At 39.1% G+C, this 16,909-nt stretch overlaps 2 protein-coding genes across 3 annotated transcripts in view; both read right to left on the bottom strand.

Moving 5' to 3' along the window:
• LOC128165962 (uncharacterized) overlaps positions 1 to 11,425 on the bottom strand; it is a 46,056-nt gene extending 34,631 nt beyond the window's left edge. Inside the window, exons 1-4 of one of the 2 annotated variants that reach the window (XM_052830894.1) lie at positions 10,316 to 11,425; positions 10,062 to 10,186; positions 9,329 to 9,649; positions 226 to 418 (exon numbers count right to left, since the gene is read on the bottom strand). In XM_052830894.1, the coding sequence (XP_052686854.1) occupies positions 226 to 418; positions 9,329 to 9,649; positions 10,062 to 10,186; positions 10,316 to 11,288 (1,612 nt within the window). In that variant the 5' untranslated portion in view covers positions 11,289 to 11,425. Of the gene's footprint in view, positions 1 to 225; positions 419 to 783; positions 2,007 to 9,328; positions 9,650 to 10,061; positions 10,187 to 10,315 lie in introns of those variants that run through there. The other variant, XM_052830898.1, reaches the window with a different exon arrangement.
• Positions 11,426 to 12,233: 808 nt separating this feature from the next.
• On the bottom strand, positions 12,234 to 13,112 carry LOC128166026 (uncharacterized; the record flags this gene model as incomplete). Its single annotated transcript, XM_052830942.1, has 3 exons — positions 12,234 to 12,433; positions 12,518 to 12,826; positions 13,031 to 13,112. Coding segments are annotated over 3 exons (591 nt in total), but the record flags the coding sequence as incomplete, so codon positions are not given.
• Positions 13,113 to 16,909: the final 3,797 nt, after the last annotated feature.

Genomic DNA, 16,909 nt, shown 5'->3' with positions numbered 1-16,909 from the left:
TTCAATACCTACAACGTACACTATATAAACCAAGGAATCCATAGGTTAACCAGCAAGTATAGACAATGATCATTTAAATCAAAATCTAGCCACCATTAAAAGGTAATGGTAATTTAAATTAAAAATGATGAACTTATTTTCCAAATATTGCAAGGTTTTAATCAACATCTGAAATATATTTTTCTATTAATCTACAAAACATCAAACCCCCCCAAAGTAACCTACTGTTATAGCCGTTGTTAAACACCTCATCGAGCATGTTGTTGGTCAGAGAGGCTGGATGGCTGTAGAAGTCACTGGACCCACACTTGTATCCCAGCAGGGCTGGTTTTGGGGGGAGCCAGCCCATTTGTTTAAAGAGGAAAGCTGTGAAGGTGGTCACTCCATCGCTGACAATCAGCAACTGGAAACTGGCCCTCTGTTAACAATATCATTTGTAACTTAAATAACAATTAATTATTAATTTTATGCGACATCCATACAAAAATTAATTATAAAAAACCTCTTTGTTAAATTTTTGTTGAGAAAATCATCTGCAATATATATGCATTGTTACCAGTACCGTATTCTATAAAGACATGAAAAAATCCATAAAAACAAATTTTGGATACTGCTGGCTTAAACTGTTAAAGGATTTCTCATCCACATCTGAATATAGAAGGTATTTCACAATCTGTCTATATTTCCCAATGGACCACACCTCAGCAATTTTTTTTTTAAATTTTACTGATAAATTGAATAAAAAAAGTTAGTTGCTTTGTTTATCATGTTAAAATCACGTACCCCTTACTGAAATATTGATATTCTGGCAACACAATCTAGCATTATTGTGGCAATATTGCAACACCATTCTGTTAATACATTGCAGCAATATTGCTGCTGTAGCGTTTTTCGTATGCAAATGAGATTGCTGCAATATTGCCAGAAATCGAAAGGTGTTGCCACAACAATTTTGCCGCAACACATTGTTGCAACAACATCTTTCTGGCATTTTGATGGACAACATGTCAGCATGGATTGAATGGAAAAATTGGCGGCTAGTGATTTGATCGACCAATCAGAGCGCGCGTAACTTAACATTCAAACAAAAGTAAAAGTAACTAGAGCAGAGCTCGTGGCAAAGCCACGAGTAGGTCTTCCGTTGTTGCTGCGGGTTGAAAATATATGTGATATGGTGTCAAGCGATTATAATGACTAAACTTTCAGTTCTGCTTTTGTTATAAAAACGTGTTGTAATTGAAAGCCTGTATATAAAACGTGTTTTAAAAAAGAAAGGAAGAAAATGTTTTAGGAAAACTATTTGTCGAACACAGTTTGTGTAATCGTTTCATAAATTCTTTAAAACATGAGATGTTTATATAATTAATGGCGAGTTAAATTTTCAAAGGGTAGCAAACATTGTTATTATATATATGATACGAGTAGACTTGGACATTCAAAATAATATATAATCAGCTAGAAAAAAAAGATCAGCGGGAGAATTTATGCAAAAGCGACCATCTAAATTTTAAATGTGCTGTTTCATAGAGACAGCGCTATGTAACGTGAATTAAATAACCTTATTAACAGAAATGAATATTACTTATTTCGACGATATAATAATGTGCAAAATCCTTATTTTTATGTCAGTGGGTTGACTAATTTGATTGAAAAAAACTTCAATTGCGCTTGCGTAAATTGGAATTCTGGGAAGGAATTAGACAGTCCGTGTTAGATAAATTCGAAGAAGTTATGAAACTGGTCAGTTTCTAGATCAAACTGCGCATTGATGTATTAATAGACTATCATGAGTATCGTCAGTAGCCACGGTCCGGAATCCGTATGTGCAGTCATACACTGTATGTACATCGATACACCTTTACCTCCTCACCTACAGCCATACAAATGAGGGTGCAACCTTCATATACACATGCATAGTATTATAATTCTGGAAACTATTTATCTTGTATTCTAATATATTGGGTATTCATTGTTCACCTAAAATTAGTATTCCACTGGCTGTAGCTAACCTTGTAAGTAAATAAAGTTGCATTACAACCTCATTGTACACAACTTCAATTGAAAGGGGTTTTTCGTATCAATTTTCATACAATTAGCAAAAAATAAAATCCCCAATAACGCACTTAAGTGTAACTTTGTGAAGCGCATATATTTTTGGGAGGCAGATATGTCGCTATATTATAGTCTGCAAGTCAAGTGAACTATCATGGTCTTTTAAAGAAATAAGAAGTCTGTCGACATTTGCAGTACTTTGATGATTTCTATGGCGATCGACTGCATTGCATAATGTAGTCGTATTTCCCAAGAACAAAATTTCCTTTGACTTCCAAGTTCCAATTATAATATATTATGAATTATTCTGTTCATACATGTAACTATAGAAGTTTAGCGTGTTCAACAGGTTAATTTATTAGCCACATTCTCAGGTTACGATTTCACATCTATAATGTGAAGATGATTGACTTCAAATAAACGTCTTATTGTTTATAAAAGCACCCTTCCAACTGTTACTCAATTACATATGTTCTGGGTTGTGTGCGCTAAAGCGACACAAGATTTTCGGTCGCACGTGGCGTTTGAATTAACACAGACTGACCGAATAAACAAACGGGTGGGAAAGTAAACACACGTTGAATAGAAAATGTTACACATAAGAAGAAGTCACCAAAAATGATTTACGACAGATCTGGATATCTTTTCGCCAATTTAAAAAAAAACCAGCGCGAGTACTTGTCAGCGGGGCGGGAGGAGGGGGGGGGGGACGCAGCAATGAGTTCGCTTCCACACTGAAACGAACAACCATGTATAAGAAAAACTACAGAGTGATTAATATGTGACCGATAGAATCTAATCTTAAGGCGAGAGAAATTAAATTTTTAGTTTTACGGATCCGCCGACCCAATTTTTCCGATTTTGTAAAAAAAAAAAAAAATGAAAAAAAATTCGTATCTTCGGAAATTTTTCCGGAATTTTCAAGTTTGACCGATCTTGGTTTTAAAATTACTTTATTTGATTTGAAATCTGCAAAACGTTTGACAAAGGGAGCTTTTAAAATCAAGTGTAAGCGTCTCTATAACATGGAGTATTTAAGATGGAGGTCAGCCATGCATGGTTTGGCTTAAAAGTTTTTATGAAAAGCAAAGAAAATGTTATCCTGAACAAGTTTTAAGGTTAATACCAATGATCTTGAAACAAACACAAAGTACACAGTGGATAGTGGACAAATTAAACTTAATATTATAAGTTCAAGCAAATAATATGTAATTTTGATTAATAAAAGTTTGCCCACTTTTTTTATTTTTTTTTATTTTCCCTCCTCCGACCCAAATTTTTTACAACAAAATCCGTAAAACTAAAAATTAAATTTCTCTCGCCTAAGTTGTTTAAAACTCATGTGAATATTCTTTAAAATAATCAAATGCCTCAATTCAGGAAAATTGAGGACATTCTTTTATCGTGCTAGCACCTACCGCAAACATGTAACATAGAACTTTGATTATAATTTGATTTGATTTTTAAACTACCTTGTACGCTATCGTATAATTAAATCAATGCTTAATCAACTGTACAAGTAAAATAAATTTATCTTTTCATCTTAAACCTATATACATGTAACAGTTGAAAACATAATAAATATAGTTCTGTCCGTGCAAAATATGAAACATGAACGCGTGATAAGGTTCATGTAGAAGAACACGAGCCGACTGCGGATCACTTGTTCACTAGCGCTGGATCTCCTCGGTCATGTGTGAGGGATAATCATCATTTAATATTTGGGGGGGGGGGATTTAAATTTTTTAGATATACAGACCAACCATTAATTCATGTCTGACGATGTTTCCGATTTGGAGTAATATCGATCATTAATATTCATTTACAGTCAAATGTTTAATTAAATAAATACAAGATGGACAAACTTTTATAACATAAAATTAAAACAGTTCTTGTATTTACGGCTATATAAACTCAAACACGTTCATATTCATGTGCGTCGCGGTGTGCGAATCTTGTGTATTAGATAACCGCTTACCGCTAGGTAGTGCAGCCGTGGCTGATCTCCTCGGCCGTGGACGAAGGATAGATTACGTTAAGGTACTACGCACAGACACGCACAGCTCAGAACCCAGGAAGATTTGAAAAGTTTGCAGTATAATGACCATATTCTATCAAATAGAAGTTCTTTATTTTTAACTTAAAACCCACAATTGATCTATGTCTGATATTGCTTTAGATTGAGAATGACATTGCTTTCATTAATTAACTGAACAATTTCTTAATTAATACCCAATCGTTTAGTCTATAAACTTTTATGTGTAATCAAAACTAAAACAATTCTTGAGTTCGCGGCTAAAAAAACTCATATATGAGAGACACAACTCTCGTGTATTAGATAACCGCTGACCGCTAGGTAGCCCAGCCGCGACCATGGTGACCGATTTTCTCGGCCGCGGGCGAGGGAGAGTTTCGTTAACTTGGCCAAATTGCCGCGAGTACTGGTCAACGCGTATTACTATTTACCCTCATATTATGCAATACCCGAACACAAAAACAGTTTTATGAGCTCAATAAAGTCACAAACAACATTTTTGGCAGCGACGCCCATATCGAAAAATTTACCGTTTTAGAGTTATTTAGCAAAGACTTTTAAGGAATCTAGACCCCTCATTTTAGGGGCTAGCCCCTTTTTTATGGTATCAAATGAAAGCTCTTAATATTCTGCACAACTTTTGTTCTATATGTGTCTAGAAAAAATTTACAACTAAAAAGTTATTGAGCAAAGATATAAGCAAAATTTAACATTTTTTGAAACACAAATTTCGATGTAATTTTTTAAGGAGTATACGTGGGTTAATCAAACATGTAAAAACTAGGAGGACAACATTCAAGGTGTCTACATTAAAGATTTATAAATTAAAAGTACTTGCTACGGATCAACTCAGAGCCTTTGCAGGTACACGAGACCCACTAAAAAAATATTCAAAGGGGAATAACTCAAAAACCGGAAATAGCGATTTCACAATATTTTGTGCTATAGTAAGTTATTGTCATTTTCAATAAACCCTGAAAATTTGAATAAATCTGATGACAAACAAGCGAGATATTACAGTTTAAAGAAACGTCTAGAAGAAAAAGAAGAAGAAAAATAATAATGAAGAATTTCCAACAGAATCAGTACAAGGTCTTCCGTTGGAAACGGAAGACCTTAAAAACAAACAGGCATACGAAACAAGGATCGATCATGCGGTTTAGATACTCAAATCTAAGTAGACTGATATTTAAATTTAATAAAAAACTTAATAAGAAATTACCGTTACAAAAGGACAAACAGGTTGGTATTCATGTAAAACGTGGGGGGGGGGGGGGGATTCAAACAATCTTTTATATTTTTTATGGTGAAACCATCGTAACCAATCTTAACAGTTATTAGGGAACACGTAACATAAGAACTTTTGATTGAGAATTTCTTAGAATAAGATTTTAATACCAAAATATTTAGGCCTATAATATTTATTTTTGTTTTTTGTTTTTGCTTTATTATTTTTTTTAAAAATATAACAGAAACAAAGTTATAATATTAGCAGTTTTAGACCTGTGCAAAATGTGTAAAATTTTATAAGTTTAAATTCTGGTAAAGCTTTGGCAACCTTAGTATAATCAATAAGAGAGAAAAGATGAAAAGTGGTAAACTTCTGTGAAGTTATAACGTGTTATAATTAAATATCATATCTAAAATTGATTGATAATACTTGTTAACCCGGTCTCTCCAGCCTCCTGAAATTAAAATGTTTACTGTTGTTTGAATAAATAAAAGGAATTTTTCATTGTTTTACTCATTCATTTATTTTCCCCCAATAATTATTAAGAATGTGGTTTAATTAATGCGTGTTTGCATTCTGATCACAGAAAATTTTAATTTTGACAGGAATTTTTTTGAGGTGGAATGCAGCCTGTTATATTTAATACAGAAATTAAATATCAGGCCTAACATTATTGCCAGAGAATCTTGGGGAATAAGCCGAGGCAAAAAACCACATAGGTCCATTAAAAAAACTAACATTTTTTTTCTAACAAATTTCACTTTTGTTACATTTATTAAACATATGTAATCATATACATTCAGTGCTGCCATAACCCACAAAAAGTAACTTCACATTTAATTGTTATTAAGACAACAAAATGGTTATATGCTAATTTGGCAACAAAATGATATAGAAATCGGATGTTCAAATTATATTTTTCATAGAGTGGGTCATCGTTCCATTTTTTAAAGAACGAATATTGATAACACATATTAACGTCTATCTTTTTCGATTTTCCAAAAAATGGTACGAAAACCCACTCCACGGTAAAAAGTAAGTTTTCTTCTTTTAATTTTTAAGATTGGTCTTTAAATGGCCAAGTCCAGTTGTTTGCGTAATACTGATAACAATACAATCAGCTATATTATACCCTCTAAACAAGCGAAAAGTAATGTAGTGGTAAGCGAGGAGTTCTTTGAACAAATGTCACTGTAAAAGCGGGTGTTCGAATCGTACGCGTTTTGGGTATTTTGTTTATCTTTTTGTTTACATTGTTAAAATGTAATTTTCTTTTTATACTTAATAATATACATTGTTAAAATGTATTTTTCTTTTCTTAATAATTAAAAATTTGCTAATAATAATTTGAAATTACTTGATATGCGTTTTCTACTACTTTTATAAAATATGAAATGTATGTTATTCTCTTTAAGATTGCACAATTTCATATTGTAAACAGATGGTTATTGTGCATGCAAGAAACTATTAAATGGCAAGATAAAACGTTCCATCTCTGAATCCTTGAGAGTCTTGTTAACACAACAGGGACATACGCTGGACAAAAGCATGTAATTGTGCTCAAAATGCAGAATACAAGCTAAGTCAAACGTACAGTGTGCGCCTAATGAAAATTCAACGATTAACTATGTATTTCACTTCCAATTGTATCGGCAGGAAAATCACATTACAAATGCGTGTTTTGTTGTGAAAGAAAAAGCATAGTAGTTGTACCAGAAGACACATAGACCACTCGGACCAATGACCAACACAAAGTATGACCAGTGACGAATAAAGTCCCCTTGTTATACGTTAGTGGTTTGACTACCGCTGTCTTCCGTGTGGTATATATCATAGGCGTCGGAACCGGGGGGGGGGGGGCGCTAACTTTTTTTTTTTGTGCAAATTTATACATACGTACCAAAGACCCTTTGTTTGCTTGTCAATATTTTGTACAAGTCTACCCCCCCCCCCCTTTCAATTTGATTCCAACGCCACTCATTTTTTTTTTTTGTTGGAAAAACTTGTTTTAAATACCTACAAAAGGTGTTACCTAAATTCCTCCTGTTTCTGAAGCGGAAAAAACCGACTACTACAAATGGTGGAATCGACTCCCCCATACTCTTTGTGAACTCCCCTGCGTTAGGGGTTGTATATGATGACTGAGGTAAATTAGTAAATAAAATATTCTTAGAAAGTTAAGAACATTTTTGTAATTAAACTCTTTAAATGAGTACGTGATTGTCATTTCAAATTTGCCAGTTTAAAGTATATGTAAATACTATAAAATTTAAGCACAGTTACGCCTTTTTGTACATTTTTATTTGGACATACTGTCCACCGTTTAAATGCCCAGTTAACTCGTACGTTTATTACTTCTTATTAGAGGTATGAGAAGGTCGTGGGCATTTGCAACGGCTTATTCGCCCAGATTCTTATCTATTCTTAAAAATTAATTAGATGATCACAACAATATTCTCATTAAATAAATATTTTTTACAGAAATAACTCTAATAGTATTGCCAGAATGTTGCCAGAAGTTATTGCTGCTAGCGGCAACACTTCGGCATGCAGCATTGCCAGAATGTTACCAGAAGTTGCAATATTGCCGCAATAGTGCCACATTGTTGCAGCAATAATTTTACTTTGATACACAGCAAAATGTGCCACATGTGTTTCACATATGTTGTGATCAAACACACGTATAACTCATGTGTATCATATGTAAATCATGCGTGATTTTTCAACACATGTTAAACATGAGTTCAAAAATATATGGTAAACATGTGTGTATAAATGTATGTATGCATACACACATGTGTAACATATGTTACTTTTCCCATATGTTACACATATGTTATACATGTAATGAGCACGTTGGAGTGCAACCAGTATTACTTTATGTTGATAAAAGAATTAAAAGTATAACGTTAGCTTCGCGGTTTATAAAGCGTAAACTGCCCCAAACCATTTTATATCGTATAAAACAAATAAATATTGAATTCATTCCTTAAGTACATATAAATGGGTAGATTTTAACTTATGGAATATATGGTTAGCCACACTTGTTAAACATATGGAAATAAAAAACAAATGTTAAACATACGTAAAACATATGTTTAAATACGCATGTGGAACATACGGGGTGTTTTTTTTTTATACGTTTCCCATATGTGAAGAAACGTATGTTAAACATATGAAAAACATATGAAAAACATATGTTACACGTTTTGCTGTGTATAACCCCTGTCACACCGGAACTGTGCAGTCCTCATGGCGATCCCACTGCGCCCTTAAATAAATAAATGCAACTCCAAGGTACATGCAGTAGAGTCTCCTACAGAGCTGTAACAACACAACAATATCTACATTTGTCGCGGTGGGATCACGTAGAAGATTATAGAACGCCCGCGACGCGCGCACTTTAAACATGAAAAAGTACATGCCGTTGCTCTGCGTTCTGATAAACACGCAGTGGAAATGGAGTGAGGCCGCAATTCACCTTAAGAACAAGCATCACAATAATTCACACTATATACATCTCCTATGAAAAATTCCACGCTTATGAAGTGTTTAGACTTCCAAAATTGTCAAAAAGACGGGAGCTAGAAGAAAAGCGTCCATCCACCTACTCGTCACGTGACTCTCTCTCAATATTACCAAAAGCTCTTATAGTATTGCCAGAATGTTGACAGAAGTTGTTGCAGCTAGCGGCAACATTTTACTAGTCTCAAAATCTAGTTTGTGGCAATACACAAAATGTGTTGCTGCAATATTGCCAAATTGTTGCAGCAATAATTTTACATTGGGAAAGGGATAGATATAAAACAATGAAATAAGTGCCTTTTTGTGCAACATTAAGACGAACACCCATTCAGTGATGTATTTTCTAAAATCTGAACAGTATATGTTCTTTGGAATGTTTACAATTTGGCAAGTGAGAACCAATTATTGACTGTGGCACATCATGACAGATCTGAACTTAAATTTACATGCAATCACTTGATACTAAATGACTTATCCTTCTTTACCTGAGAGGAATAGACAGAAGCAGGAGCTGGACGGACATTTTCCCAGGTGACAACTAAAGCTGTATTGGGACTAAAACTGGAGGCCACCGTTGAATCTTTGTAGTTTTGAACAATGAGCGCCTGAGCTTCATAGAGAACAGACGAGTTGGCAGAAAATTGGTTGTAGAAATGATACCAAACACGCGAGTCTGCCGTCATGTCAACGTCTGACCAAAAGGGAGCAACTATTTTGTCTGGCAGTGATCCTGGCTGAACAGAGAATTGTTGTGGACGACCGCTATTGAAGTAGCTATCAAACGTCACGTAACCATTCGTATAGATCTGAAAAATTAATATGTAATTAATAAACTCTTTTAAAAACTAATCTTTGGATATATGATAACTGTTAGAAAAGTTAACTTAATCTGGTATACAACCACACAACTTAAAGAAATTGATATATATTTCAGCTTGTATTATAATATATCCATGTTAACAGGTTAAATAATACAGTTAAAGTATCCCTGATGAATCCTTGGTGCTAACATAGTTTAAGACTTTCCATCATGTACTGCAGAATTTACTTGCAAAAATGATAATTGTAGATATTATTTATCACAAAATATTTGTTTGAGAGAGAGAGAGAGAGTTGTAAATATCGAGATGGTGGTCCTTACACATTGCAAAACTTCTATCATCTGTATCAAATTTCACTGAATTTAATATCAATAACAAATTTAAACTTCATACATACATAAACACTATGAAATAGTGATGATCCACAAGTCATTCCAACTGGATTATCAATAATTGCTAGCAGCAAATCATCCCCACTTAAACCTTCGATATCACCAGCTTGTTGCCCGTATGAAAGGAAGTCTATTGGAAAAAAAATCAAGTTAATAGAGTTCCAGTAAAAAAAAAATTAAATAAAAAAATTCATTTGAAAAGAACTCATGTAAAAGATATGAAAAAAAGAATTACCAAAATACTCTAAAAAAAGCTTACTTTCATTTCGAATACTGATTGTGGTAGAGATAAGTTCAGTTGTAGTGGTATTATTTTCTGTTGCCGTGGTAGTAGAAACCTCAGTTGTTGTAATGAATGGAGTACTAGTAGAAGTGCTGCTACTCTCCGTACTTGTATTTGCAGTGCTGCTTAGTGTTGTTGTTGAAGTAGTTGGAGCCTCAGTTGTGCTTGTGCTCGTTAGGGGTTGTGTAATTGTTGATCTTGTGCTACTTTCAGTTGTTGTAGATGGAACCTGAGTGGTGGTTGTCGCTGAAGTGCTGCTTAGTGTTGTTGATAAAGTAGTTGGGGCTTCAGTTGTGCTTGTGCTCGTTGGCAAAGCTGTGGTTGTAGACGTACTTGTCAAAGTCGTCTTTGGAGTAGTTGTTGTGGTTGTAGTCGTTTCCGTTGTTGAGGTAGTGGTGGCCTCAGTTGTGGTGCTTGTACTCGTTGGGGGTTGTGTACTTTTTGATGTTGTGCTACTTTCAGTTGTTGTAGATGGAACCTGAGTGGTGGTTGTCGTTGAAGGCGTGGTGGTGCTTCTAGAAGCTGTTGTACCTTCTGGGGTTGTGGTAGTAGTCATTCGTTCGGTTGTGGTAGAAGGAGCCTCCGTTGTTGTACTGGATGGAGTACTAGTAGAAGTGCTGCTACTCTCCGTACTTGTACTTGCAGTGCTGCTCAGTGTTTTTGATGAAGTAGTTGGGGCTTCAGTTGTGCTTGTGCTCGTTGGCAAAGCTGTGGTTGTAGACGTACTTGTCAAAGTCGTCTCTGGAGTAGTTGTTGTAGTTGTAGTCGTGTCCGTTGTTGAGGTAGTGGTGGCCTCCGTTGTGGTGCTTGTACTCGTTGGGGGTTGTGTACTTGTTGATGTTGTGCTACTTTCAGTTGTTGTAGATGGAACCTGAGTGGTGGTTGTCGTTGAAGGCGTGGTGGTGCTTGTAGAAGCTGTTGTACTTTGTGGGGTTGTGGTAGTAGTCATTTGTTCGGTTGTGGTAGAAGGAGCCTCAGTTGTTGTACTGGATGGAGTACTAGTAGAAGCGCTGCTACTCTCCGTACTTGTACTTGCAGTGCTGCTCAGTGTTGTTGATGAAGTAGTTGGGGCTTCAGTTGTGCTTGTGCTCGTTGGCAAAGCTGTGGTTGTAGACGTACTTGTCGAAGTCGTCTCTGGAGTACTTGTTGTAGTTGTAGTCGTTTCCGTTGTTGAGGTAGTGGTGGCCTCAGTTGTGGTGCTTGTACTCGTTGGGGGTTGTGTACTTGTTGATGTTGTGCTACTTTCAGTTGTTGTAGATGGAACCTGAGTGGTGGTTGTCGTTGAAGGCGTGGTGGTGCTTGTAGAAGCTGTTGTACTTTGTGGGGTTGTGGTAGTAGTCATTTGTTCGGTTGTGGTAGAAGGAGCCTCAGTTGTTGTACTGGATGGAGTACTAGTAGAAGTGCTGCTACTCTCCGTACTTGTACTTGCAGTGCTGCTCAGTGTTGTTGATGAAGTAGTTGGGGCTTCAGTTGTGCTTGTGCTCGTTGGCAAAGCTGTGGTTGTAGACGTACTTGTCGAAGTCGTCTCTGGAGTACTTGTTGTAGTTGTAGTCGTTTCCGTTGTTGAGGTAGTGGTGGCCTCAGTTGTGGTGCTTGTACTCGTTGGGGGTTGTGTACTTGTTGACGTTGTGCTACTTTCAGTTGTTGTAGATGGAACCTGAGTGGTGGTTGTCGTTGAAGGCGTGGTGGTGCTTGTAGAAGCTGTTGTACTTTCTGGGGTTGTGGTAGTAGTCATTTGTTCGGTTGTGGTAGAAGGAGCCTCAGTTGTTGTACTGGATGGAGTACTAGTAGAAGTGCTGCTACTCTCCGTACTTGTACTTGCAGTGCTGCTCAGTGTTGTTGATGAAGTAGTTGGGGCTTCAGTTGTGCTTGTGCTCGTTGGCAAAGCTGTGGTTGTAGACGTACTTGTCGAAGTCGTCTCTGGAGTACTTGTTGTAGTTGTAGTCGTTTCCGTTGTTGAGGTAGTGGTGGCCTCAGTTGTGGTGCTTGTACTCGTTGGGGGTTTTGTACTTGTTGACGTTGTGCTACTTTCAGTTGTTGTAGATGGAACCTGAGTGGTGGTTGTCGTTGAAGGCGTGGTGGTGCTTGTAGAAGCTATTGTACTTTCTGGGGTTGTGGTAGTAGTCATTTGTTCGGTTGTGGTAGAAGGAGCCTCAGTTGTTGTACTGGATTGAGTACTAGTAGAAGTGCTGCTACTCTCCGTACTTGTACTTGCAGTGCTGATCAGTGTTGTAGATGAAGTAGTTGGGGCTTCAGTTGTGCTTGTGCTCGTTGGCAAAGCTGTGGTTGTAGACGTACTTGTCGAAGTCGTCTCTGGAGTACTTGTTGTAGTTGTAGTCGTTTCCGTTGTTGAGGTAGTGGTGGCCTCAGTTGTGGTGCTTGTACTCGTTGGGGGTTGTGTACTTGTTGATGTTGTGCTACTTTCAGTTGTTGTAGATGGAACCTGAGTGGTGGTTGTCGTTGAAGGCGTGGTGGTGCTTGTAGAAGCTGTTGTACTTTCTGGGGTTGTGGTAGTAGTCATTTGTTCGGTTGTGGTAGAAGGAGCCTCAGTTGTTGTACTGGATGGAGTACTAGTAGAAGTGCTGCTACTCTCCGTACTTGTACTTGCAGTGCTGCTCAGTGTTGTTGATGAAGTAGTTGGGGCTTCAGTTGTGCTTGTGCTCGTTGGCAAAGCTGTGGTTGTAGACGTACTTGTCGAAGTCGTCTCTGGAGTACTTGTTGTAGTTGTAGTCGTTTCCGTTGTTGAGGTAGTGGTGGCCTCAGTTGTGGTGCTTGTACTCGTTGGGGGTTGTGTACTTGTTGATGTTGTGCTACTTTCAGTTGTTGTAGATGGAACCTGAGTGGTGGTTGTCGTTGAAGGCGTGGTGGTGCTTGTAGAAGCTGTTGTACTTTGTGGGGTTGTGGTAGTAGTCATTTGTTCGGTTGTGGTAGAAGGAGCCTCAGTTGTTGTACTGGATGGAGTACTAGTAGAAGCGCTGCTACTCTCCGTACTTGTACTTGCAGTGCTGCTCAGTGTTGTTGATGAAGTAGTTGGGGCTTCAGTTGTGCTTGTGCTCGTTGGCAAAGCTGTGGTTGTAGACGTACTTGTCGAAGTCGTCTCTGGAGTACTTGTTGTAGTTGTAGTCGTTTCCGTTGTTGAGGTAGTGGTGGCCTCAGTTGTGGTGCTTGTACTCGTTGGGGGTTGTGTACTTGTTGATGTTGTGCTACTTTCAGTTGTTGTCGATGGAACCTGAGTGGTGGTTGTCGTTGAAGGCGTGGTGGTGCTTCTAGAAGCTGTTGTACTTTCTGGGGTTGTGGTAGTAGTCATTTGTTCGGTTGTGGTAGAAGGAGCCTCAGTTGTTGTACTGGATGGAGTACTAGTAGAAGCGCTATAACTCTCCGTACTTGTACTTGCAGTGCTGCTCAGTGTTGTTGATGAAGTAGTTGGGGCTTCAGTTGTGCTTGTGCTCGTTGGCAAAGCTGTGGTTGTAGACGTACTTGTCGAAGTCGTCTCTGGAGTACTTGTTGTAGTTGTAGTCGTTTCCGTTGTTGAGGTAGTGGTGGCCTCAGTTGTGGTGCTTGTACTCGTTGGGGGTTGTGTACTTGTTGATGTTGTGCTACTTTCAGTTGTTGTAGATGGAACCTGAGTGGTGGTTGTCGTTGAAGGCGTGGTGGTGCTTGTAGAAGCTGTTGTACTTTCTGGGGTTGTGGTAGTAGTCATTTGTTCGGTTGTGGTAGAAGGAGCCTCAGTTGTTGTACTGGATGGAGTACTAGTAGAAGTGCTGCTACTCTCCGTACTTGTACTTGCAGTGCTGCTCAGTGTTGTTGATGAAGTAGTTGGGGCTTCAGTTGTGCTTGTGCTCGTTGGCAAAGCTGTGGTTGTAGACGTACTTGTCGAAGTCGTCTCTGGAGTACTTGTTGTAGTTGTAGTCGTTTCCGTTGTTGAGGTAGTGGTGGCCTCCGTTGTGGTGCTTGTACTCGTTGGGGGTTGTGTACTTGTTGATGTTGTGCTACTTTCAGTTGTTGTAGATGGAACCTGAGTGGTGGTTGTCGTTGAAGGCGTGGTGGTGCTTGTAGAAGCTGTTGTACTTTCTGGGGTTGTGGTAGTAGTCATTTGTTCGGTTGTGGTAGAAGGAGCCTCAGTTGTTGTACTGGATGGAGTACTAGTAGAAGCGCTGCTACTCTCCGTACTTGTACTTGCAGTGCTGCTCAGTGTTGTAGATGAAGTAGTTGGGGCTTCAGTTGTGCTTGTGCTCGTTGGCAAAGCTGTGGTTGTAGACGTACTTGTCGAAGTCGTCTCTGGAGTACTTGTTGTAGTTGTAGTCGTTTCCGTTGTTGAGGTAGTGGTGGCCTCCGTTGTGGTGCTTGTTCTCGTTGGGGGTTGTGTACTTGTTGATGTTGTGCTACTTTCAGTTGTTGTAGATGGAACCTGAGTGGTGGTTGTCGTTGAAGGCGTGGTGGTGCTTGTAGAAGCTGTTGTACTTTGTGGGGTTGTGGTAGTAGTCATTTGTTCGGTTGTGGTAGAAGGAGCCTCAGTTGTTGTACTGGATTGAGTACTAGTAGAAGTGCTGCTACTCTCCGTACTTGTACTTGCAGTGCTGCTCAGTGTTGTTGATGAAGTAGTTGGGGCTTCAGTTGTGCTTGTGCTCGTTGGCAAAGCTGTGGTTGTAGACGTACTTGTCGAAGTCGTCTCTGGAGTACTTGTTGTAGTTGTAGTCGTTTCCGTTGTTGAGGTAGTGGTGGCCTCAGTTGTGGTGCTTGTACTCGTTGGGGGTTGTGTACTTGTTGATGTTGTGCTACTTTCAGTTGTTGTAGATGGAACCTGAGTGGTGGTTGTCGTTGAAGGCGTGGTGGTGCTTGTAGAAGCTGTTGTACTTTCTGGGGTTGTGGTAGTAGTCATTTGTTCGGTTGTGGTAGAAGGAGCCTCAGTTGTTGTACTGGATGGAGTACTAGTAGAAGCACTGCTACTCTCCGTACTTGTACTTGCAGTGCTGCTCAGTGTTGTTGATGAAGTAGTTGGGGCTTCAGTTGTGCTTGTGCTCGTTGGCAAAGCTGTGGTTGTAGACGTACTTGTCGAAGTCGTCTCTGGAGTACTTGTTGTAGTTGTAGTCGTTTCCGTTGTTGAGGTAGTGGTGGCCTCAGTTGTGGTGCTTGTACTCGTTGGGGGTTGTGTACTTGTTGATGTTGTGCTACTTTCAGTTGTTGTAGATGGAACCTGAGTGGTGGTTGTCGTTGAAGGCGTGGTGGTGCTTGTAGAAGCTGTTGTACTTTCTGGGGTTGTGGTAGTAGTCATTTGTTCGGTTGTGGTAGAAGGAGCCTCAGTTGTTGTACTGGATGGAGTACTAGTAGAAGTGCTGCTACTCTCCGTACTTGTACTTGCAGTGCTGCTCAGTGTTGTAGATGAAGTAGTTGGGGCTTCAGTTGTGCTTGTGCTCGTTGGCAAAGCTGTGGTTGTAGACGTACTTGTCGAAGTCGTCTCTGGAGTACTTGTTGTAGTTGTAGTCGTTTCCGTTGTTGAGGTAGTGGTGGCCTCAGTTGTGGTGCTTGTACTCGTTGGGGGTTGTGTACTTGTTGATGTTGTGCTACTTTCAGTTGTTGTAGATGGAACCTGAGTGGTGGTTGTCGTTGAAGGCGTGGTGGTGCTTGTAGAAGCTGTTGTACTTTCTGGGGTTGTGGTAGTAGTCATTTGTTCGGTTGTGGTAGAAGGAGCCTCAGTTGTTGTACTGGAGGGAGTACTAGTAGAAGCGCTGCTACTCTCCGTACTTGTACTTGCGGTGCTGCTCAGTGTTGTTGATGAAGTAGTTGGGGCTTCAGTTGTGCTTGTGCTCGTTGGCAAAGCTGTGGTTGTAGACGTACTTGTCGAAGTCGTCTCTGGAGTACTTGTTGTAGTTGTAGTCGTTTCCGTTGTTGAGGTAGTGGTGGCCTCAGTTGTGGTGCTTGTACTCGTTGGGGGTTGTGTACTTGTTGATGTTGTGCTACTTTCAGTTGTTGTAGATGGAACCTGAGTGGTGGTTGTCGTTGAAGGCGTGGTGGTGCTTGTAGAAGCTGTTGTACTTTCTGGGGTTGTGGTAGTAGTCATTTGTTCGGTTGTGGTAGAAGGAGCCTCAGTTGTTGTACTGGATGGAGTACTGGTAGAAGTGCTGCTACTCTCCGTACTTGTACTTGCAGTGCTGCTCAGTGTTGTTGATGAAGTAGTTGGGGCTTCAGTTGTGCTTGTGCTCGTTGGCAAAGCTGTGGTTGTAGACGTACTTGTTGAAGTCGTCTCTGGAGTACTTGTTGTAGTTGTAGTCGTTTCCGTTGTTGAGGTAGTGGTGGCCTCAGTTGTGGTGCTGCTTGTACTCGTTGGGGGTTGTGTACTTGTTGATGTTGTGCTACTTTCAGTTGTTGTAGATGGAACCTGAGTGGTGGTTGTCGTTGAAGGCGTGGTGGTGCTTGTAGAAGCTGTTGTACTTTCTGGGGTTGTGGTAGTAGTCATTTGTTCGGTTGTGGTAGAAGGAGCCTCAGTTGTTGTACTGGATGGAGTACTAGTAGAAGCGCTGCTACTCTCCGTACTTGTACTTGCAGTGCTGCTCAGTGTTGTTGATGAAGTAG

Source organism: Crassostrea angulata, chromosome 1 (genome assembly GCF_025612915.1).
Source record: "Crassostrea angulata isolate pt1a10 chromosome 1, ASM2561291v2, whole genome shotgun sequence".
Classification (NCBI taxonomy): Eukaryota; Metazoa; Mollusca; class Bivalvia; order Ostreida; family Ostreidae; genus Magallana; species Magallana angulata.
Note: the sequence above shows the minus strand (reverse complement) of the source record. Positions and strands in the feature narration are given on the sequence as shown.